The 23,487-nt window shown below is 36.4% G+C and overlaps 2 protein-coding genes across 2 annotated transcripts; both read left to right on the top strand.

The window, feature by feature from the left end:
- The first annotated feature begins 1,237 nt into the window (after window positions 1-1,237).
- Window positions 1,238-2,454, top strand: LOC104236089 (uncharacterized). Its single transcript, XM_009789953.1, has 3 exons — window positions 1,238-1,308; window positions 1,761-2,311; window positions 2,417-2,454. Exons 1-3 carry the CDS (start codon window positions 1,238-1,240, stop codon window positions 2,452-2,454), a joined length of 660 nt encoding a protein of 219 aa, XP_009788255.1.
- A 204-nt stretch (window positions 2,455-2,658) lies between these two features.
- On the top strand, window positions 2,659-3,763 carry LOC104236088 (uncharacterized). Its single transcript, XM_009789952.1, has 2 exons — window positions 2,659-3,009; window positions 3,515-3,763. The coding sequence occupies exons 1-2, from the start codon at window positions 2,659-2,661 to the stop codon at window positions 3,761-3,763; spliced, it is 600 nt and encodes a 199-aa protein (XP_009788254.1).
- The last annotated feature ends 19,724 nt before the right edge of the window (window positions 3,764-23,487 follow it).

The raw sequence follows: 23,487 nt of genomic DNA, 5'->3' as shown, positions 1-23,487 counted from the left end.
TACATCAAATACATCTTATAGCCACACAAAAGGTATCTATAATCCGTAATATAACAAATGGTATCTATAGATGGTTAATTACTACTAAAAGATAATGCTTTATGAAAATTTCCCTATATTTTAACCGAAAGGTCCGTGTAAGTATGCATTTAGTCTGCATTTGTAATTGGATTTTTCTGTAGATTTTTGTATTCTTAAATTGGCCTGCTCAAGCACGCTGCCCAAAATTTTTTTTGAGAATTTTTCGTAAAGCACCATCTTTTAGATCTAATTAGCCATTTATAGATACCGTTTGCTATATTACGTGTTATAGATACCTTTTATGTTTTTATACAATGTATTTGATGTATTTAAGCTATTGTATTCATTAATACAATAGAAAAAATAGGCATTAAAAAGGAAATTCCAACTAAGGTTGATATGTATTTAACTGTATTCACGCGGCCTTATCATGAATACAGTAACGTATCTGCGTAAAATCTGGAAGGTTAAACTAGTTAAAAACGGAAAGGAAATCAAATCACATGATATTCTCCTAATTTAACTCAACGAACAAAAACTATTACCCATTAATCTATATTATGACATACACGATTCAAAAAAAAAAGTAGCGAAAACAAGAGCAGCATCTGTTCGAAGTTCTTCCATTCACTTCTCCCTTTTCTCTGTTCACAGATATCAATTCAACCACGGAAAATTAGATTGATACAAATTATATACAAAATACGGTATAGTTCCTTCATACATATGGCAAGATTAATAGTGTTGTTGCGTCATTCTGGCAAGTGGAACGATGAGGGCAATTACGTCGATTTTTCAATTGAGGGAATACCGATAAAGGAGTATGCGTCCTTTAATGATTTGGTTGCTTCAATTTCTAATCAACTGGGCATAGATTTGAGCTTAAAGTCCATTAAAATTCAATACAAAGTAGAAGAAAATTACACGCCAATGGAAATACACAATGATATGGATTACAGAGTGGATGTAGAGTTGAAAAAAGAGAACAAAGAATTCAGGATGTATCCTTTGTGCATAACAACTATTGAAAAAGAACTTGTATCCGGAGGTAGTTTAAATCAAGGCGACATTGTGCAAATAGACGAAGCAGTTCAAAGGTACGATTCCGATACAGATGATACACTGGCTCTAGATTTTGTCAATTCAGGAGAAGCAATTGGGGTGTTCGAACTGGACAAGAATTTGATAACTTCAAAAAACTAATCAAAGGGAGGTTATGGCTGCACAAGTGTATAAAGATAAGGCTACATTGAAAGAGGTGATGGAGAATTATGCTATATCTCAAAGGTTTCAATTCTGAGTTGATAGGTCTAATGCTGTCAGGTTTGCATGTATTTAATTTTTTTTTTTTTGTATTTTCTATTATTGGTTCGAGCTGTAAGTTTAACGTTGTTGTATTTATGCGTATTTGTGGATTTCCTTTTGATTATAACTGATGTCGTTAACATATTTTGTTTATGGTCCTTAAATACATGTATTCATATGTATTTTACTGGTATAATTACATTACATTGTCTCTAATTATTTTCTTAATTTGTCTACTGTGGTTTTAAGTGTATGCATATATCCACAATTGTATTCAGTTGTATTCATTGTATTTAAATGCATATAACTATAATTGAATTCAGTAGTATAAATTTTTTTTATATATACATGTCAGATTGTATTCGTGTGTATATGAGTGCATTTTTTTGTAAATATTTATGTTAATCATATGTACAATAATTAATTCTTTGTAGTTATGCATTATTATGTATTTCAGAAGATTGTGAATGGAGGTTTAAGGCTTCAAGCATTAACAAATCAGAACTATTCAAAGTGAGAGAGTTCATTGATAACCATACATGTCCGCTGAAGGACAAGGTGTATGAGCAGCGACAGGCAAGTAGCAGCCTTATAGGTGGTATGATTAGGCCTAAGCTTACTAATCATAAGAGGAAATACACCCCAAAGGATATTATTGAGGATGTGAAATCACATTTAGGTGTAGATGTTAGCTACATATTGGGATGGAGGGCTAAAGAAAAGGCAATGAATTTTTTGAGAGGTGAACCGGCTGATTCATACAAAAAATTACCAGGATACTTATATACAATGGATATGACATATCCAGATTCCCACATCAGGATGGTAAAATTGCCCAAAAATGAATCCATATACGTGTATATATCTTTGTATGCCTTTATAAAGGGGTTTGATCATTGTAGACCCATTGTTGTTGTAGATGGAAGTCACCTAAAATCTTACTATACCGGGACATTCGTTTCGGCAAGCACGTTGGATGGTGCAGGTGAGTACCTGAATTATAATATAATCTGTTAATATTTTTAAGATTGAAATACATGTTTTAAAAATATGTATTCAATTGTCTTTACAAGTCATATATTGCCACTAGCATATGGTGTTATTAATTCAGAGAACGATGCTGCTTGAATGTGGTTCTTTGAGCAATTCAAGATAGCATATGGTGACAGGGAAAACACGTGCATCGTTTCAGATAGAAATGAGAGTATCATTATATTTGTATCGAGAGTGTATCTAGATGTACCGCATTTTGTTTGTATATGACATCTATGGAACAACGTATATAAGAAATTCTAAAAGAACCATGTCAAGTTAAGCGAGATATACTTCTCGATGGCAAAAGCATACACACAAGCTGAATTTGACAGTTTGATGGAAAAGGTGGAGAAGGTAGATATTAGGGTGAAAGAATACTTAGAGTTAGCTGGATACGAAAAGTGGGCTAGGTTGTATGCCCCTGTTAACAGGGGATGGACAATGACGTCAAATATTGGTGAGTCAATCAATGATGCACTAGTGTCAGCAAGGGAATTGCCAATATACGACTTCCTCGAAGAAGTTAGGAAGATGTTTGGACGTTGGAATTGTAGTAACCGCAAAGAAGCTACACAGACATACACAACGCTTGGAAAAAAATACCAGGAGATGCTGACTTTGAATGAGGCAATGTCTACACGCATGACTGTAAGTTTTATTTTAATGTCAATGTATTATATAGCTTAATTGTTTTCTGAAATAATTGACATGAATACATCTGAATAGAAATATTTTTTATAATACAACTGCCATGAATACAACTAAATTCAAACACATACAAGACATATTTTATCGAAGATCTAAGTTGAATACAATTGAATACAACTAAAAACATGTTGCAAAAACTATTCGAATATATCAGAATACAACTAACAAATATGTATTATACATAATTTTAATATGTATTGTCATGTCGTAGCCTTCTAATGTTTTTGTTACACTTCAGTTGCCTAAAGTACAACCGATTTTTTATGTATGTAATAGTATTGATAAGATAAGACGTAATTATATTTTATAGTCTGTCGGTCTAAAAATATGATGTATTCTTATGTATGTAAATATTTCAGTTGTATGTAACTGAGTAATTCAGTATTATATATATGGTAATTCAGTTATATGTGCTCAAAACTTATATTTCTATTTTTAAATGTAGGTGGTGCCATCAACTGAATACTTACATACGGTTAACGATGGAGGGAGGCATTACACAGTCTGCCTGTTAGAGAGAAAATGTGTTTGTGGGAGGTTCCAAGTTGATGAATTACTATGCCCACATGCTTGGGCTGTATTGAAGAGCAAGTTTCTAATGCCAGAAGAATATTGCTCTAACTATTACAGACCAAATATTGTTATAATGACATACGATATGCCTGTGTACCCGCTACTGGACAGAAATGACTAGAACATACCAGCACATGTTGCAGAGGAGGTTGTACTACCACCCAAATGGAAAAGACCTCCTGGAAGGCCAAAGAAGAAGCGCAATAAACCTTTAAGTGAGTTGCTGCAGCCGAAAAATCAACATTCATGTAGCATATGTGGGCAGGGAGGACATAACAAGCGAATGTGTAGAAATGCTCCACGTAGAATTTAGTTAACAATCTGACATGTATTGGTGCTTCAACGATTTGTCAATAATTATGATGACATTGTCAAGTAATAAATTCTCATTGTCAAGTAATAATTTCTAAAATGCCTTTCGTGAATAGATTCTGTATACAGTTAGTTGCAGTATTAATTTGAATACAATCGAATACAACCTTGTCCACATATACTTAGACATACAATAATAGACAGTGTCTGAGTTCAATATAGATAGCTAGTCAGAATACATCGAAATACATTTATATGCTTAGCTATAATATAACAATTTCAATAAATACGTATAACCTGCTCAATACATCTGAATTTGTATTCTTTAATATGTATTAACTGAATTTGAAAGTACATATTAAAGAATACAACTGAATATAGCTTAATACAGCTGAATACAGTTGATTACAGAAAAATACATCTGAATTCTTTAATATAACCTACCATCAGTATACATAAAGTTTCTGACTTTGATATTAACCTGTTCAATACGTATAACCTGTTCAATACGTATAACCTTTGATATTACTGATTATTAATACATACTCATATCCTGTAAGATACATATGAATATAAACTGAAGAATAAGCATTAATACTTATGAAGAAAACAATGAAACATCGATTGAAAAGTTGCAATTGTCATACATGAACACTGTTGATAAAGTGATGATTTTTTCTAACTGAATACCATCTTCACCAAAAAACTACTCAAAAACAGTATTCACCTAAAAATAACATTCTAAAACTACATTAACCTAAAGCTACTCTAACACTATCTGCAACTTTGAATCTGACTCCGTGATTTGCCTAGCAATCTTTGAGGGTGCTTCATTCTCGCTTATGGCATCAGCGTCTATCTTTCGCATAGCATAGTCCCATAGGAGAGCACCATATCTTTGACGGAGTAGATTGGAATCAAATGTTGTTTGTGGAATCTCACCAAGAGTGCTCAGAAACTCTACGTATGTCGCAACATGCACCCCACAATCCCTAAAAAATGTTGATTGAAACAATTAAAAATAATTCATACAATTAGATTTGTATATAACATACAAGAATGATGATTGAATACTTACATGATCCTAGCTTTCTGTTGAGACAGATCTGATATGAAAAAAACTTCAAAGGGATCAGTATGTGACTTGTCAGTGTATGCTGAGTAAGTAGACCAATCTATGCCTTGACAATCTCTGTAAAAGCCACTGATTGATAGATACAGAGGTACAAGCTTAGCTAGCTTATCTATCTCAGAAGCTACATAGGCATCATGACCTGCAGATCTGTACGAGTCATACACTTTGATACATCTCTCCTTGAATGAGACAACAACCAATACCCAGTGTAGTTTGTCCTTCAAGTTGACTGGTATCAAGATATTGTCAACAGTATGCCAAGGTACATTAGCTAGCAATCTGTAGCCCCTTATGTACTCACATACCACATCCTCTTCTTTGGCTACATTAGAATTACTATCTGTATCAGCATACCTGTCGAAGATTTCAGCTATTCTTGTCTTGAATATACAATCAGCAGTTGTATACTTGAAGTTGCTTGTTTGATTGTACTTTCCCTTCTTTCTCAGATAGTAGAATATGACGTTAATATGCTATACACAAATTTAATTACATAGTGTGATTCCAATTAATCAAACTAAGAAAAAAAATATGACAAGTGAAAACTCAGCTAAATACATCACACGGATTAAAGAATAATACATTTGTATTTTATAGAAAAATACATCTAAATACACTATATTACAGCAAATATTCAAGAATAAATACCAATTGATGTTAAAATACAGAGTGTATGAATACAGTTAAAATTCAGCAGATATTACAGCAGGTATTACAGCAGAAACTGTTAAAATAAAGCAGATAATACTGTTCAAGATACTACAACAGATATTAAAGATATTACAACTACCCATTGATGTTAAAATATATCTGAATACATTCAAATACATGTTGTTATTCAAAGAAAATGAGTCAGTTAAATACATATTACTGAAATACATATGTTAGTTACAACATATAATAAATTTGAAAATACATCAGAATACATTAAAATATAGCAGTTCTTCAGGAGTAATGATTCCATTACATTCATCATAAAGATTCAGTTTAAAACATAATACATTTTCAACTAATAAAAATTATTACAATACACTTGAATATAATTAAATACAGCAGATTTAATTGTAACATCATTGTGAACTATACAACTAGACAAACCAATACTAAATAAATAAATTATAGTGGAGTTGGAATGGTAAAACTTACGTTGTCATCCCATAGCTTTCCGTCAAACTATAGAAGGTAAAACTAATTTTTTGAATTAACTTGATCAACTCCAAAATCCAATGTTATATGAAGTGTTGGCTTTTTCTTCTTATAATAGTCTTCCAAATTACTTCTACAAGTATGATATAAAAAAATATTATATACATTTTTTTAAAATATAAAAATTTAATACACATACCGGGAAAAAACTCACCTCTAATCATGTCTAGCGAGAAGACCATCACGAACCCATTTGTCATATTCCTGAATGATTAATATAGGATGTGGCCCCATTATTGAATCATCCTCAAAGGGGTGTCTTTTTTCAAAAATAGGGGTCAACTTTACTGAGGTACATGTTGTTCATTGAATTCGTGAATAGAGACTTTTAAATTTAAAAACCATGAGGAAATATATCATTAGTTTATAAGAATACTAACCTGCGGAGTCGAAGTTAGACTCATAAGGCGAAGAATACCAACTACTTGGTCGCCGATTCCTATGAGATGGTACTGGTTGATTCAACTTTTTTTGCACCGTTGTGTATCACAATTCTAGTTTCTGGAATTTGACTGGGAAGAAACTTGTCGTCCAGCTCAAATTGAGATACATAGAATTCTGTAGATACACCCTCTTGACCTGTAGGTGGTATGTTGCACGACACCTCTGATGTTGTATTCCCCTCAACTCTTGACTCCACACATTGAGCATTAAGCATTGTTTTCTATTAGTTGTATGCATCATTGTTAGTGTAGTAACTTACTGTATGAATACAGTTAAATACATATAAATACAGTAAGGAAACTAATTTTAGTAATGGAAATCTTAGTGAAATACATCACACATATTCAAGAATAACAAATCTGAATACATTAAAATATGGCTGAATACATTTAAATACATCAGTTAATTCCAACTACATATTAAGGTTAACATACATCTGAATACATTTAAATATATGTTGTTGGTCGAATACATTTAACATTTTAGTGAGGCAGTTAAATGCTTGTCGAATACATACAACTTTTAAAATACAATTATTTAAGATAGCAAACATGAGATATAAACATATGCTAAAGATGTTAAAAATGTTAAACCTCAACATTATCCCCGACAGCTGTGTCAATACTATCATCACGTCTCCATATGGGTTCCTTTCTCTAGTGTAAACTTTCATTTTGTTGATTGTGTTGAAGATGGTCAGAAAGCATCTTAAAATTATCATTGATCGATGTTCTCAGAGACTTGAACTCGCCCACAACCTTAACAAGACAGAAATAATTATAAGATTGCGCCAAAAATATATGAATGTTAAGCACTAAATTGTAATGTTTAATATGTGGATAAATACTCACATATTTTTTGAATGAATTTAGGTCTTTTCTCAAAGAAGATACTTCATCATTTTTGGAATCTGCCAGCTGATTGTGATGCAAAACATTCTGTCCAAATTCGGATACACAAATAGGAGAAATCTTGGATTGATACTCTGTATTTGAGGGATGTCTTTCGTGTTCCTTGCGCTTTTTATGGGGCGGTGATGAAGATGGACCAACACTTGCAACATGTTTATTCTTACATTGAAGATCAGGTGTAGGAGAAAAGTCATCCGAATCCTCTCCCGACTTGTCTGAATGAGCAGGAGTAGGACTGTTCTCAACATCAATGCCTACGGGAGGAATCTGAATAACGGAAATCTCTATATCGGTTGGATGGATGTCCTTGTAAACAATCTGAAAAATGAAATACAATTAAAGTCTTACTACAAACATACACATGCAGATCTGTAATCAAATTATAATTTGTATTGAAATTAAGGCAGCACTAATGATTGGGAAATTATATGCAATTTTATGAAGAATTAATAATGAAGGCTACAGCAACTGTATACTGCTGTATGCATCTGAATGCAAATGTATGCAGTATCTGTATGCAAATGTATGCAGCATCTATATGCAATTGTATGCAGCATCTGTATGCATCTGAATGCAACTGTATACTGCTGTATGCATCTGAATGCAAATGTATGCAGTATCCTGTATGCAAATGTATGCAACATCTGTATGCATTTGTATGCAAGTGTATACTGCTGTATGCATCGGAATGCAAATGTATGCAGTATCCTGTATGCAAATGTATGCAACATCTGTATGCATTTGTATGCAGCATCTGTATGCATTTGTATGCAGCATCTGTATGCATCTATATGAAACTGTATACTTCTGTATGCAAATGTATGCAGAATTAATGATTAATAAAATTTAAACTATCCACGATACAAATTGTATATTACCATGTTTGCCTTGTCATTGAACATGCCATTCATCATATAAGCAAAGTTTGGCTGATTTCTGGTGGTTCTCCAATTGAGTATTCTAGGGACCACGTTATCAACTCGGAGTGCAATTTTGGGATCAACATCTGAACAGCACTCATAAAACCACACTTGCATAGTTAGGGGCATCCCAGCTATCCCGTAATACTTCTTCTAAGCATCCATCTTCTTGCTAATCGATTTTGTCAGCGTTTCAAATGATTTTAAACCCCCAATGATATTCAGAATAGCACCCACTCTCAACCAAGTCAAAATGTAGCCTTGGTATGGTTGTGTTGTTCTTCTCAGATGAAAAAATAAAGGTGTGTACGAAATACAACAAAGTTATCTTCAAGGCATCACCATCATTGTCGGGACACCAGTTCTTGTCAGCAAAGCATTTCATCAAATGTTTCTTCTTGACAAGATTGGCACCTCCAAAGTAAGTCTCAATAAGCCGGTTAGGAACCTTTTTACTAAACTCAAAATCAGCATCATTACCAACACATTTGAGGCAAGTCACAAGTGCAAACTCCCTTAATGTGAAATGTAATGAAGTACCATTGACGTGTATTGCAAATACATTGTTAGGAGTTCCTTCTAACTGGAGAGCCATGAAGCATTTGAAGAGTTGATGTTGGACTTCACAAAGCTTCATTTGAAGGAAATTTCCAAAGCAAGTATTACCTAGTTGTTTGTATTGCTCTGGAGTAAGGTTCTCTTTTAGCTCGGAGACTATTTCAGTGTTAGTATATATATGCGGTGCAAATATTGGTTGTTTTTTCACAAAAAGCTTAATTCCCTGCATTTAACAAGAATAAATACATATTAATACAACTGAATACAACGCATATTTCATAGTAAATCTGACATGAATACAACTAAAAACACTTAGAAGTATAAATATAACTGAATACAACGCATATTTCATAGTAAATCTGACATGAATACATATGAATACAACTAAATACACTGACAAGGCTAAATATATATAAAAACAACTGCATACAATACACATGAGATAAATATAATCAACATGAATACAACTACATACAGACTGAAAAATTAAACATTTTAAAACAACAAATAAATACATTGAAATTAGAATAAAAACAGTGATGGGAACCTTGAAAATCCTTAAAAATACAACTATAAAAATACATCAGAATACATATACATATCTGTATCATTATTTTCTAAAAGTACAAAAATACGTTGAATAACCTTTTTGAACAGAAACATTGAACAATGTTATACGTATAAATACAGTTGAATACATGAATAATACAGATGAATACATCAGAAAATTACCTTTTCTTCGACTTTATCTGAGCTTTTACTTGCTTCAACCTCCTTCCCCTTGACAGATAAAGCTTCAGAGATATGGATTTTCCTCTTTTCCGGAATGACAAGTCTTGTTTCCTTCATTGATTTCTCGACTTGGGTTTCTTTGAAATTTTCATGTCGAGCTTTTGTTATCTTCTCCAATGCCATATTTTTGGCTAAACCTGCATCCAATTCCCCTTGAGTGATTTGCAAGGAGAAAGAGGGCCCATCGAAATTGAGAATTTTAGTGGGTATACCTCTAGTAATCAACTTGCGGGGTGTATTTTCAGACATTGTGAGAATACGACTTGGGTACTGTTGATTAGATACAATTTGGTGAGTAGAGATGTTGAGAATAAGCAAAAATAATGAAAATAAAAAAAAATACTTACCACACTAATTATAGAAACAAATCAGTACAATGTAGATGAAATTAGGGTTTACCCGAGATTGGGGAAGGAGGAAGCAGCGTTGTGGGCGAGGAGGATTCTGATTTTTAGCACGATTACAGGGAATTTGGAATGAAAAATAGACTGTATCAATTTAGAGAGAGAGAGAGAGAGGGTGAACTTGTATTGAGAAGTTGTATGAAAAACGGTATCTATGAGAGAGAAAATCTGAGAATGGAGAGATGGAAATAAAACATAGCGTGTATAATGGCTTAAGTGTAGGAGATACCCAAAATTAAAAATTTTGCTATAAACCATATAACATATCTATAGGAGGTAATTTATTTAAATGGTACTTATTTTAAATAAATAGGGGGTTAACCTATTCTACAGGAAGTAAAAATTCCAAAATTAAACATTAGGAAAGACTACACAGTATAGCCGCTTAAATAATAATAGCCAGTATATATATATATATATATATATATATATATATATATATATATATATATTGACTAATTAATATAATTATTTTTGGGCGACCGGCCAAAGTGTAACTTGCCCAAAACACTATTGTTTGACAAATTTGGGCCAACTAATTAAATTAAAGAAAAATTGGCATCCTATAACAACACATAACAGGAATTGACAATTTCTTAGCCTTATATTAGGTTTGGCAAATATAGTCCCAAACAATTGACATTATATAGCCAAATCTTTAAAAAAACGACTCTCTTTTATATTCTCTCAAAAAAAAAAACTGCACACTTATTTTGGCTTCCCTCCCCCTTTCTCTCCTTGTATTTCTTCTTCTATCTATTCTCCTTTGCTCTCATAGTTTAGCAAAAATTCTTGCAAATTATGCACAAAAAAAACAACAGTGGGATGAAAATGTAAGGTTAATCTCACATCAGAGAAAATCAGAAGCAAAAACTAAGAGAGAAAAAATATATTTCAACTTTTTTTTTTCTTCTCTCTTCTTTTTTTTTGGTTGGATTGAATGGGCGGGTGTGATTGAAATTGGTTGTAAATACCTAAACGAGGCTATATACAAAATTTGAGCAAGATTAGCAAAAACTAAGAGAAAAAATATATTTCAACTTTATTTTTCTTCTCTTTTCCTTTGTTTAATTGGATTGAATTGGCGGGTGTGATTGAAATTGATTTAAAAAACCTAAACGAGGCTATATACAAAATTTGAGCAAGATTAGAAGTGATTTAGACTGGTTTTAGGTAAAAAAATCAGATCTAAAAATCCAACTGTAACATGTGTATATCACGTTGTATATCGTGTACATCAGTATATATCACACACAAGTTTTTAAGGACGTCTGTGTATATAACTTTGTATATCGTGTATACAACACAATTTTTTATGGGCGCCTGTGTATATCACATTGTATATCGTATATATAACACAAATTTTTCTGGATATACACATATACATATAATATACATGAGATATCACTGATGTACATAGAGATATACACGGGTTACAATAGGGGATATACATATGGAGTCGTCTTGAACTTATATTTTCAATCTAAAATGTGTTATACAAAGAAGGAAAATAAAATTTTAATAGTTGTTTTGATATACACATTATTATTATTATGTAATACACTGTGATATACAAATAATATAACTATTAATTATTGATCAAAAAGGAAAATAAATTTTTGATATAGCATGTTTAAGCAAGTTCTAAAATATAAAAATAATAAATATAATTATGGGATTAAATAATATTTTGGTATACACAGAAAATTAATTTTTAATATATACAAAGAAGAAAAATAAACTTATGATATCTATTTTGGTATATACATGTTTGATGTGCTATACACTGTGATATACAAATAATATAATATTTTTATTGTGATATACATTGATATAAAGGCAGCAGTAACTATATATATAATTTTATATTATTGATATATCAGAGAATAATATTATTTATATTTAAAGAATGAAAATAAAATTTTAATATATATGTTGATATAGATAAAGAAGAAGAAAAAAAGTTGTGATATACATGTTATTATTGTGATATATATTTATTGGCTATTTGATGTCAATATCTATAACTAGGGCTATTTTCTGCCAATTATATGAGTATGTTATTATACCGATGTCAAAACCCCCTGATTAAACAGTTTAGACTCAATGGATGATCTGTAAATCTTGAACTCTGCTCTCTTAACAGTTTTTAGAAAATCCTAAAGCATATTCTTTCACCGATGATATTTTAGGTTTTACTTGGTTTAAGACATCATCAGGAGAAAAGATTTGTATAATATCAGTATTATTTAATCGACTCTATCTAGTCGTTTACCCTTTCATTTAAGTTATTAAAAATTTACTTCCTTTACTATAAGCTGTAATTTTTTTTTACACTCTTAATGAAACTATACTAAATTGAATTATGGTAAATTATAACGAAGGAAACAAAGAAATAAAATATGCTTCTTTTGCTTCGTTTTATGTTTCCTACGTTGGTTTTTTCGTAGAATAAAGAACTAAATTGTATATGGTAAAATTGGTTTATATTAAATAACCAAATGGTAGCGTGACACGTGGAACCGAAGATAGGCAGAAGGTAAATTGAGTAACAATAAGCACCGGGAACAACAACTGCAATTAGCATCGGGTGGGCCCCTAAGAGAGCACAATCAACGTGAGCGGATCGAATATTTGTCACCGGATGGCATTCAATTAAGAATATTCCCTAGCATTAAATGGGTAGTCGTTGCAAGGAATATCTACATTCATGGCCTGCCGTTACATATTCATCAATGGCTCATTTATTATCATTTAAAAAGGACTTGATCCTAGGATCTTGTTTCCCTAGGTATAACTATAAATAGTAGACTCAACGACTATTGTAACACACGAAATTCTTGACAAAACTTATGTTGCATTTTATTCTCAAGCTAAATAAAATAACTTTATTTATTGTTTTATATTGTCCTCATTCCTATCCTCGGAGGCATTGTTCTCGAAACCAGGCTGGTCATTCTTTCGATTTTAATCGCTAAGTCTTATTTTTAACCTAATTTATCTATCATTTTGGATCAAATCAATTTGCTTATCTATAAACCACGTAACAAATTCAACTGTTCAGTTTACGGGTAAACAGTTTAGCACCCACCGTGGGGCATATGCAGTTGCGTAATTGAGTCGATCCCCTTGCGTTTATTACTAACTATTCTCTATTCAGCAGAAAATTGAAAATGGCGGCTAATGAATATTCTCTATTCAGCATAAAATTGAAAATGGCGGCTAATGATATCAATCGCACACAACGTTAAACCACATGAAAATTTGCCTCAGTACGAGAATTCAATCAGCGACACCCACAACGAGGGAGACGAAGCAACCCCAGTCCATGAAGGACAGTACCCCCGACATGTAGGGGAGCTAACTCCTAATGACGCGGAAGATGAACACGTTGCGAAAATGGTAAGGATCCTAAGAGAGCAATAGAAAGCCATCATGGGCCACTCTCAAGGCAAGATCAGGTCATGGCAAAATTGAAGCAAGCGTTGTCAGGCTCTTCCAACAACGCAAACGGAAGAGCCCTAGTTCCTCCCGGCGTCCCTACATATCAGACGGTTTAAAGAGTTGACAACAATACACCGAGATGTGAGGTTGGCTTCGACGATGCCGGGGCGACCGATAACAGATCTGGTAATGAACAACAGTAACGATTCCTTCAAAATCGAAATCATGAGATTCATGAGGAAGATGAATGAGCAGATGGACCAGAACGCGAAAGACTTTCACACTCGAATGGATTAGATTTCGGGCGCACCACCAGTTTTGAAGGGCCCAAATTTTAAGAAGTACACCCAGTTGCCGTGTAATCAGATCTGGCATCGGAGTTAATTCCGAAACGGTTCAAGATACCGAGCATACCAAAATACGATGGGACTTCGGATCCTCAGGAGCACATCACAACTTATATAACGGCTGTGAAAGAGAACGTTTTGGCTCAACATGAGATCGAATCGGTTCTACTGAAAAAGTTTGGAGAAACCCTCACAAAGGGGGCCTTTACATGGTACTCACTCTTACCCGAGCATTCAATAGATTCTTTTGAAATACTTGCAGATTTGTTCATTAAGGCCCATGTCGCGGCCAGAAAGGTCCAAGCCAGGAAGACGGACATATTCAGGATCGTACAAGGTCAGTCCGAGTTGGTGCGGGAATTCGTGATCAGATTCCAGAAAGAGAGGATACTACTACCGGCTGTACCAGACGAGTGAGTGGAGGAGGCATTCACAAAGGTCTTGAATCTGAGGAGCTCAGACGCCTCCTGAAAGCTAAAGGAAGGCCTTCTCGAATTCTATGAAACTACATGGATAGACGTTCATAATTGCTATGAGTCGAAAATAAGGATAGAAGATGATCAGCTTGGGTTCCCGAAATCAACAAAGGGACGGGACCGATACAAGAACCAGGAAAAGTTCAAAGGTGATTTTGATGCAGATCGGTGATCTTCTAAGGGACATTTCTTACCTTAGAGAGAGCAGAGGGGTGCAACAACAAAGGGTTCCGATTTTCGGATAGGTTCGCTCCCGAAAGAAGAACTGGTTGTGGCCAAAACAACAGATCGTTGCAAGAAGAAGAAGTACTAGGGACCCAAGATTCTATATACCCCAGGTTGTCAGATTACAATTTCAACATTAGCGTAGTAGAGTTGGTATCTGCGATGAGGAATATCAAAGAAGCACAATTCCCTAAGACGATCAGATCCGATCCCAACCAGAGGGATCCTAACTTATGGTGCGAGTATCATAGGACTCACGGCCACAGAACTGGGGACTTTCAGCATCTGTGTGAGGAGGTTTCAACGTTATTGAAAAGCGGCCATCTCAGGGAGTTCTTTAGAGACTGAGCCAAGAATAATTACGGCCACAGCAGGACAATGCAGAACCCTCGAAGATAGGAGAAGACCCTCCTCGGTTGACTATCAACATGATTTTCGGAAGCAATGAAATCAATGGTGTAACCTTCTTGGCAGCCAAGAAGACTAAGGTACCGGTAACCCACAGCAAGAGACTCGGGGAAGTTGCTGAAGATAACATTACCTTCACAGAAGAAGAAGAAGTCCATGGACTTCTTCTGCCACATAACGATGACATGGTAATCTCTCTTAATGTTCTAGATTTCAAGATTATGCGTGTTTTGGTTGACGCAGGAAGCTCAACCAACATTATTCAATAAAGAGTACTTAAGCAAGCAAAGTTAACCAGAAGCATCATTCCGGTAACAAAACGCCTCAACGAGTTCAACTTGGCGAGTGTGACAACCCAAGGAAAGATCCTGCTACCCATGAACGCCAAAGGGGTAACAAAGACCATCTTATTTAAAGTTGTAGATGGCGACATGGGTACAATATAATTCTTGGAAGACCATGGTTACATGAGATGAGGGTCGTACCATCAACATATCACCAACTGCTGAAAATCCCGACCTCAGAGAGAATCAAACAAATAAAAGGAGATCAACCGACATCGAGAGAAATGAACGCAATATCAATTTATAGCAGTAAAGGGAAGGAGCCTAGAAAATAGCAATTACAGGGACCGATGCCTGCTCCCGCACTAAGTGAAGATGACAAAGGAGAGGAATCGTCAGAATCCCACCAGGTATCAAGATACTTTCAGGTACTGGAAGATATAGACGCGACCAAATCAACAACAGAAGAACTCGAGCAAGTGGCTTTGTGCAAGGAATTCTTGGAGAGGAAGTTTCATTTGGGAATAAGACTAAATCCCAAACTCAGATTAGGATTTATTGATTTTCTTAAAGATAACATTGATTGTTTTTCATGGCCGCACTCGAATATGACATGTATCCCACTAGAGATGGTCATGCACAAGCTAAGCCTGGACCCGAGCTTCCCTCCAGTAAGGCAAAAGAAACGCCCAATAGCCGAGGTCAGAAATAGGTTTGTTAAGGAAAAGGTAACTCGACTACTTGACATCAGTTCAATCCGGTATCCTAAATGGTTAGCTAATATAGTTGTGGTTCCAAAAAAGAATAACAAATTTCGAATGTACATAGATTATAAAGACTTGAATAAGGAGTGCCCCAAAGAATCACTCCCATTGCCAAACATTGATCAAATTATTGATACAACGGACGAGCACGAGTTATGAGTTTCCTCTATGCCTATTCCGGGTACAAGCAAATCAAGTTGAACCCAGAGGACTATAAAAAAACTTCATTCATACCGACCTTCGGCACAATTATTATAACGTGATGCCCTTCGGGCTTAAAAATGTCGGAGCCACTTATTATAGGCTCGTGAATAAAATGTTCAAAAAAAAATAGGTAAAACAACAGAAGTGTACATAGATGACATGCTGGTCAAGTTTTTGAATACAGGTGATCATTTAAAGCACCTCCAAGCGACCTTCGATATCTTGAGGAAGCACAACATGAAGCTCAACCCTAAAAAATGTGTGTTCGGGGTTGGCTCTGGTAATTTCTTAGGCTTCTTGGTTTCGCAGAGAGAGATCGAGGTAAATCCCAATAAAATAAAATCCATATAGGACATCTCGGACCAGCTAAGAGGTTCACCGGAAGATTGGCCGCTTTAAGCAGGTTCATCTCTCGATCCTCGAAAAATGTCATCACTTCTTCTCACTCTTGAAGAAGGAGAACAATTTCGAATGGACTCCGGAATATCAACGGGCCTTGAAAGACCTTAAATGTTGTCTATCAAGCCCTCTTCTACTATCAAAATCGGGGAAAGGTGAACAATTGCTAATATACCTAGCGGTCTTAGAAGTAAGTGTCATTCTAGTCTAGGAGGATGAAGGTACGCAATTTCCTATCTATTATAGTAGTAAAATTTTGTCAGGAGTAGAGACTCGCTATCCGCACCTCAAAAAGTTGGTCTTAGCTCTCATAGTCGCCTCTCAAAAGCTTAGGCCTTATTTTTAGTGCCACCCAATAGCCTTTGTAACAACCTTTCCCTTGCGGAATGTTCTTCACAAGCCTGAGTTCTCAGGATGATCCAAATAGATAGTTGAAATTAGTGAATTCGATATTGAATACAAGCCTAGGGCTGCGATCAAATCACAAGTTTTGGCTGACTTTGTGGCCGATTTTAGTCTTGGGTTATTACCTTTTACTACTAAAGAAGTGGTGTTGGTGTTGGAAATAACATCAGGAGTTTGGACCTTGTTCACAAATGAAGCTTCCAATGTGAAAGCGTCCGGGCTCGGGGTGGTCCTAATCATTCCCTTGGGGGAACCCCGAGGAAGGCCATTAAAACTGCTCCGTTAACTAATAATAAAGTTGAGTATGAGGCTTTGGTGTAGGACTCGAACTAGCTCGGGGACTTGGCTCCGAGGTCATAGAGATCAAATGTCATTCCCAGTTGGTAGTAAACCAAGTGTACGAGATTTTCAACGCAAAGGAGGAACGCATGCAACAATATATGATTAAAGTTCAAACTTTGCTTGCACGATTCAGGGAATGGTCAATCACACACATCCTGAGAGAAGAGAACGTAGAAGCAGATGCATTGGCCAATTTGGGGTCATCCACGGAGATGAAATGGTCTGATTCTGGTACTGTCATTTAACGTATGCATTCAGTATTGGGTGTAGATGGCTATTACGAAGTAAATACAACCATCCTAGTCTGGTACTAGAGGAATGAGTTCATCGACTATCTTCAGCATGGCAAGTTACCCGAAGACCCGAAGGCGTCCCGGGCACTACACACCAAAGTGGCTCGATACTACCTCATGGGTGGACACCTATTTAGGAGATCATACAAAGGCCCATTGGCCCGATGTCTAGGAGCCTCGGGAGCGGATTACGTGATGAGAGAAGTCCATGAATGAATTTGTGGAAACCATTCAGGTGCAGATTTGTTGGTACTAAAGCTAGTAGGAGTAGGATACTACTGGCCTCAGATGGAACAAGATGCAAAGATGTTCGTGGAAAAATACAACAAGTGCCAACGCTATGCACAATTGGTACACCAGTCGGCAGAACTCTTGCATTCGGTACTGTCCCCATGGCCATTTATGAAATTGGGGATGGATATAGTTGTCCCACGGCCACCAGGTCCTCGAAATGTAATATCTCATTTAGTTTTAACTGATTACTTCACTAAATGGGTTGAAGCGAGTCCTTACCAAAATATCAGTGAGCGCAAAGTGATCGACTTCCTATGGGAACACATAATTTGCCGGTTTGGAATAGCGAAGAAGATTGCCTGCGATAACTAATAAGTAGAATTTTAACCTATTATCTGATCTCTTTTACTTGTGATTTGGGCCAAAAATGCATGAAGGTATTCCCAGAAACTAATGTAATATGCTTGCTTGCAGGAATTGTTCAAAATGAGCCATAGGATTCATAATCAACTCATAGAGGAGTCAAAACTTGAACAAAAACCAAGACTGGGTGAAGAGATCTGAAACGCGGATCGCACAAATATTGTGCGGCCGCGAAAGCCACAACGCGGTCGCTATCAGAAATATGCGGTCCGCGAGAGGGAGGTTCAGAGAGTTGCATTTTTAGGCTAAACGATAAGCACGGATCGCACCAGAAATGTGCGGTCGCGAAAGTCTCTGAGGCCACGATGGTAATTATGCAGACTGCGATGCATGAAGTTCAGAGAGCTCACAACTTGAGCAAAATAAAGACGTGCGATCCGTGTCAGAATTGTGTGACTGCAGAAGTCCCTTACGTGGACGCGATTGGAATTATGCGGACTGCGAAACTCAACTCAACCCAGATCCAGATTTGAAGAACGTGGACCGCGAACATAATTACGCAGCCGCGAAAGCAAGAATGCGGCCGCACTCAGAATTATGCACCCGCACAACCTCCGCAAGAGTATTTTTGTTCAAAAATTTCAGCTTAGTATAAATAGATGTTTTTGAATTTTTTAGGTTATGTTATGTATTATTTGAGCATGTGAGACGGCCGTACATTCTGTTTTGGGGAATTTTGTACTAGAATTATCTTTCAACAATAGATTTTCATATTTTAATCTAGTATTATGAATTTTATCTTCATTTCATCTTTGATTTATGTTATTTCCATGAGTAGCTAAACCCATACCTAGGGTTGTGACCCTACATTAGTGTGGGTATTTGATGGGTAATTGATTTTAGGGCTGGAATGTGAATGGGTTAGTGATATTTAGCCTAGTTCTTGCTAGAACTATAGAATTAGTGGCTGCAAACATTAATTCATGCCTTTGTGACTTAGTCTCTACTTGAGAAAGAGGGACTAAGTCTAGGAAAACTAGGGTAACAAGAAATTTGGGTGAACTCAAGAAATTGATAGCCCCAATTAAAGGGTTAAATCTAGAGATAGTAATACTCGACTTGAGCTAATATCACTTGATTTGCATGAATACCCATTTGGACTTGAGAAAGCCAAATTGAGCAAAATCACTCAAACTACCGAGAGGTATAGAGTGAGTACTCGGGTGTGATAGCTATATTATGATCCCAACTAATCACAAGCTTGCCCTAGATTCTTGCTACCTGTTAGATATCCACCTAGGTGGAAGTCACGACCCTAGTCCCTTTAAACACTTGAAAAACATCAACAAAAATATTATCCTTAGTTTCAATTATTGCAACCTTTAGAGTAAATTTAGAAGTATAATCAAACCCAAAACTTGTGAAAGTGTAATTAGACTCAAAGCCCGCATCTAGCTTAGATAGAAACCTAATTCCAATTATTAACTCCACAGGGGATATCTAACGGGTAGCAAGCAAACCAACGTTTCTGAGGACGCTTTGAGGTTAAGGCTTTTCCCATTCTCTCTAAGGGGGAAGTCTTTAGATTGGCTAGATAGGTTACCCAACTATTTCATACACACTTGGGATGAGTTGACCGAGAAGTTCATCGCAAAGTTCTTTTCTCCGGGACATATGGCAACGGTAAAAGATGAGATCCTTGCTTTTAAACAAGAGCCAAATGAACAGTTACATGAGATTTGGGAGAGGTACCGGACCATGGTTAAATAATGTCCAAATAATGAAATGACCGAAGCCATAATCCAACAAACATTCTACCTGGGAATCAACACAACAAACCAATGTGTGGTTAACCAACTCGCCAGGGGGAACTTCATGAACACGCCATATGACGAAGCATGTGAAATACTTGATGAGATGGTGGATACCTCTTCGGCGTGGCAAAGTAGAGCCAATGTGCCATAAGGTGACCCTAATATTATTCACCTATACAAGGAGCTACATGACCATGGACAAGCTATAGCCGAGTTGATAACTACCATGAACCAATTGGCCAAAGCTCAGTTACAACAAGTTCAAGGGCCAAAACAAGTGAATGCCATGGAATGAGTGAACATGATGGTCAACAAGAGACGGTAACAAGGTCAACAAGTTCAAAACAATCCGGATCAATTTGAGCAAAGTGGTAATGGGTACAATCAAGATGATTCATATGATGACCAAAGTGAAGAGGTTCAATATGTAAACAATTATCAAGGTCAATGGGGCAATGCTTCGAATCAATAACAGTAGAGATCACTAGGAAACCAAGGAAATTGGGGCAATCTAGGTCAACATGGAAATTGGAATAGTGGCAACAACCTCAACCAAGACAATTGGGGGAACAACAACAATCAAATTGGGGTAATCAAGGAAATCAAGGCAATTGGGGGTGGCAACAACAATAGTAATTAGGGAGGCAATGACAATCAAGGGGGTTGGAACAACAATAATCAAAAAAATCGGGGGTCGGGTTTTCAAAGGCCCCCGATGTTTCAACAACCGAAGAACCCACCTCCATATCCATCACAAGGTTCTAGTTCTTCCAACAATAAGATGGGATGGATTGAAACCATGTTTGAGCAAATAATGAAGAAAAATGCCGACTTCGATGCTCAATTAGCCTTCCACAACACTTCTATCCGCAACTTGGAGGTCCAACTTGGCCAAATTTCTCAAGCTTTGAATACTCGCCCTAAAGGGGCAACACCAAGTGATACGGTAGTAAACCTGAAGGGTGGAAACAATACGAGGCATGCTATGATGGTGACTAAAAGAAGTGGGAGAAGTGGAGTTGCTAGTACCTCAAACTCAAGAAAGATCATGAATGATGATGTGGTGATGCAAGATGATGAAGATCCATGCAATGAGGTTCAAGTGAATGATGAAGTAAGGATAGACATTGATGAAAATGTGGAGGAGACACAAGATGATGTGAACCCGTCTAGGGGACATGTGATAGACATACCGGATCCGGTAGTGCCCAAAGCCAAGACTTATTTGCCAAGGCCTCCTCCACCATATCCTCAAAGACTTGTAAAGCAAAATAATGAAAATTAGTTCAAGAAATTCATTGATATTATGAAAAGTTTGTCCATAAATGTGCCATTTGTTGAAGCGTTAGAACAAATACCAGGATATGCCAAGTTCATGAACGACTTGGTAACAAAGAAAAGATCAATAAACTGTGGAATGATCAAAATGACACATTAAGTGAGTGCCATTGTGCACTCTATGGCTCCAAAGTTAGAAGACCCCGGTGCCTTTACAATACCATGCACTATTGGTAGTGTTGATTTCGCCAAAGCTTTGTGTAACTTGGGGGCAAGCATTAACTTGATGCCCTATTATGTGTTCAAGACATTGGGGATTGGGAAACCAAGACCCATATCCATGAGGTTTCAAATGGCGGATCGAACAATGAAGAGGCTATTGGGGATAATTGATGATGTGCTAGTTCGGGTCGACAAGTTCATACTCCCCACAGATTTTGAAATACTTGACTGTGAGGTTGACTACGAGGTGCCAATCATATTGGGGAGACCTTTCCTAGCTATAGGGAAGGCCTTAGTTGATGTGGAAGCTGGGGATCTCACCTTCTGGAGGGGCGATGAAAAAGTTGTGTTCCATGTTTGCAAGTCAATGAGGCAACCTAATAGCATTGAAGTGTGTTCATTTGTGGATCTTGTGACCGAAGTAATTGTTGATGACACAAGTGCGATGATTAATGTTGAAGACCAATTAGAAGTTGTGTTGTTGAATCATGATGAAGATAAGAAGGAAGTCTTCGTAGAATGTGTCAATGCTTTCCAAGGAATGGGTTCATATACATATGGGCCTCGAAAACTGTCCTTGGACCTTGAGAACCGGAAAACTCCACCAACAAAGCCCTCAATCGAGGAGCCTCCCACATTGGAGTTGAAGCCCTTGCCTTCATATCTCAGGTATGAGTTCTTAGGCCCTTGTTCTACTTTATCTGTTATTCTTTCCTCATGCTTAACTAACATGCAAGTAGATTCCATCCTTGCAGTGCTCCAAAGGAGGAGGAAGGCAATAGGTTGGACATTGGCGGACATTCGGAGTATAAGCCCCGCCTTTTGCATGCACAAAATCATATTGGAGGAGGATGCCAAACCCTTGTGGAACATCAAAGAAGGTTGAATGAGGCCATGCAAGAGGTAGTCAATAAAGAGATTATCAAGTTGTTGGATGCTGGGGTTGTCTACCCCATTTCTGATAGTTCATGGACTTCATCGGTACAATGTGTCCCAAAGAAGAGGGCATGACTGTAATTACAAGTGACAACAATGAGTTGATACCCACAAGAACCGTCACCGGTTGGAGAGTATGAATGGATTATAGGAAGCTCAATAAAGTGACTCGGAAAGACCATTTTTCGCTTCCACTCCTTGATCAGATGCTGGATAGGTTAGCCGAACATGCTTATTATTGTTTCTTATATGGGTATTCTGGATATAACCAGATTTTTACTGCACTTGAAGACTAAGAAAAGACCACCTTCACTTGTCCGTATGTCACATTTGCATTCTTAAGGATGTCGTTTGGTTTATGTAATGCACCGGCTACTTTTCAGCAGTGTATGATAGCAATATTCACGGATATAGTGGAGGACTTCCCTGAGGTTTTCATGGATGATTTCTCTGTTGTGGGGGGTTCTTTTGAAGAGTTTTTGGATAATCTTGATAAAGTCTTGGCATGTTGTGAAGATACCAACTTGGTGCTTAATTGGGAGGAGTGTCACTTTATGGTCGATAAGGGCATTGTCCTCGACCACAAGATCTCCAAGAATGGTATTGGAGTGGATAAAGCAAAAATTGATGTGATATCAAAACTCCCTTCTCCTACTTCCGTCGAAGGAGTGAGGAGCTTTTTAGGTCATGCGGGGTTTTATCGTCGATTCATCAAGGATTTCTCA

Source organism: Nicotiana sylvestris, chromosome 4 (assembly GCF_000393655.2).
Source record: "Nicotiana sylvestris chromosome 4, ASM39365v2, whole genome shotgun sequence".
In the NCBI taxonomy this organism is placed as follows: Eukaryota; Viridiplantae; Streptophyta; class Magnoliopsida; order Solanales; family Solanaceae; genus Nicotiana; species Nicotiana sylvestris.
Note: the sequence above shows the minus strand (reverse complement) of the source record. Positions and strands in the feature narration are given on the sequence as shown.

Coding starts and splice junctions, on each gene's coding strand:
- LOC104236089 (XM_009789953.1), top strand. CDS start 1,238: ATGGCTGCACAAGTGTATAAAGATAAGGCTACATTGAAAGAGGTGATG. Junction 1,309..1,760: donor AATTATGCTATATCTCAAAG/GTTTCAATTCTG, acceptor AATTCTTTGTAG/TTATGCATTATTATGTATTT. Junction 2,312..2,416: donor AAGCACGTTGGATGGTGCAG/GTGAGTACCTGA, acceptor TATTGCCACTAG/CATATGGTGTTATTAATTCA.
- LOC104236088 (XM_009789952.1), top strand. CDS start 2,659: ATGGCAAAAGCATACACACAAGCTGAATTTGACAGTTTGATGGAAAAG. Junction 3,010..3,514: donor CAATGTCTACACGCATGACT/GTAAGTTTTATT, acceptor TTTTAAATGTAG/GTGGTGCCATCAACTGAATA.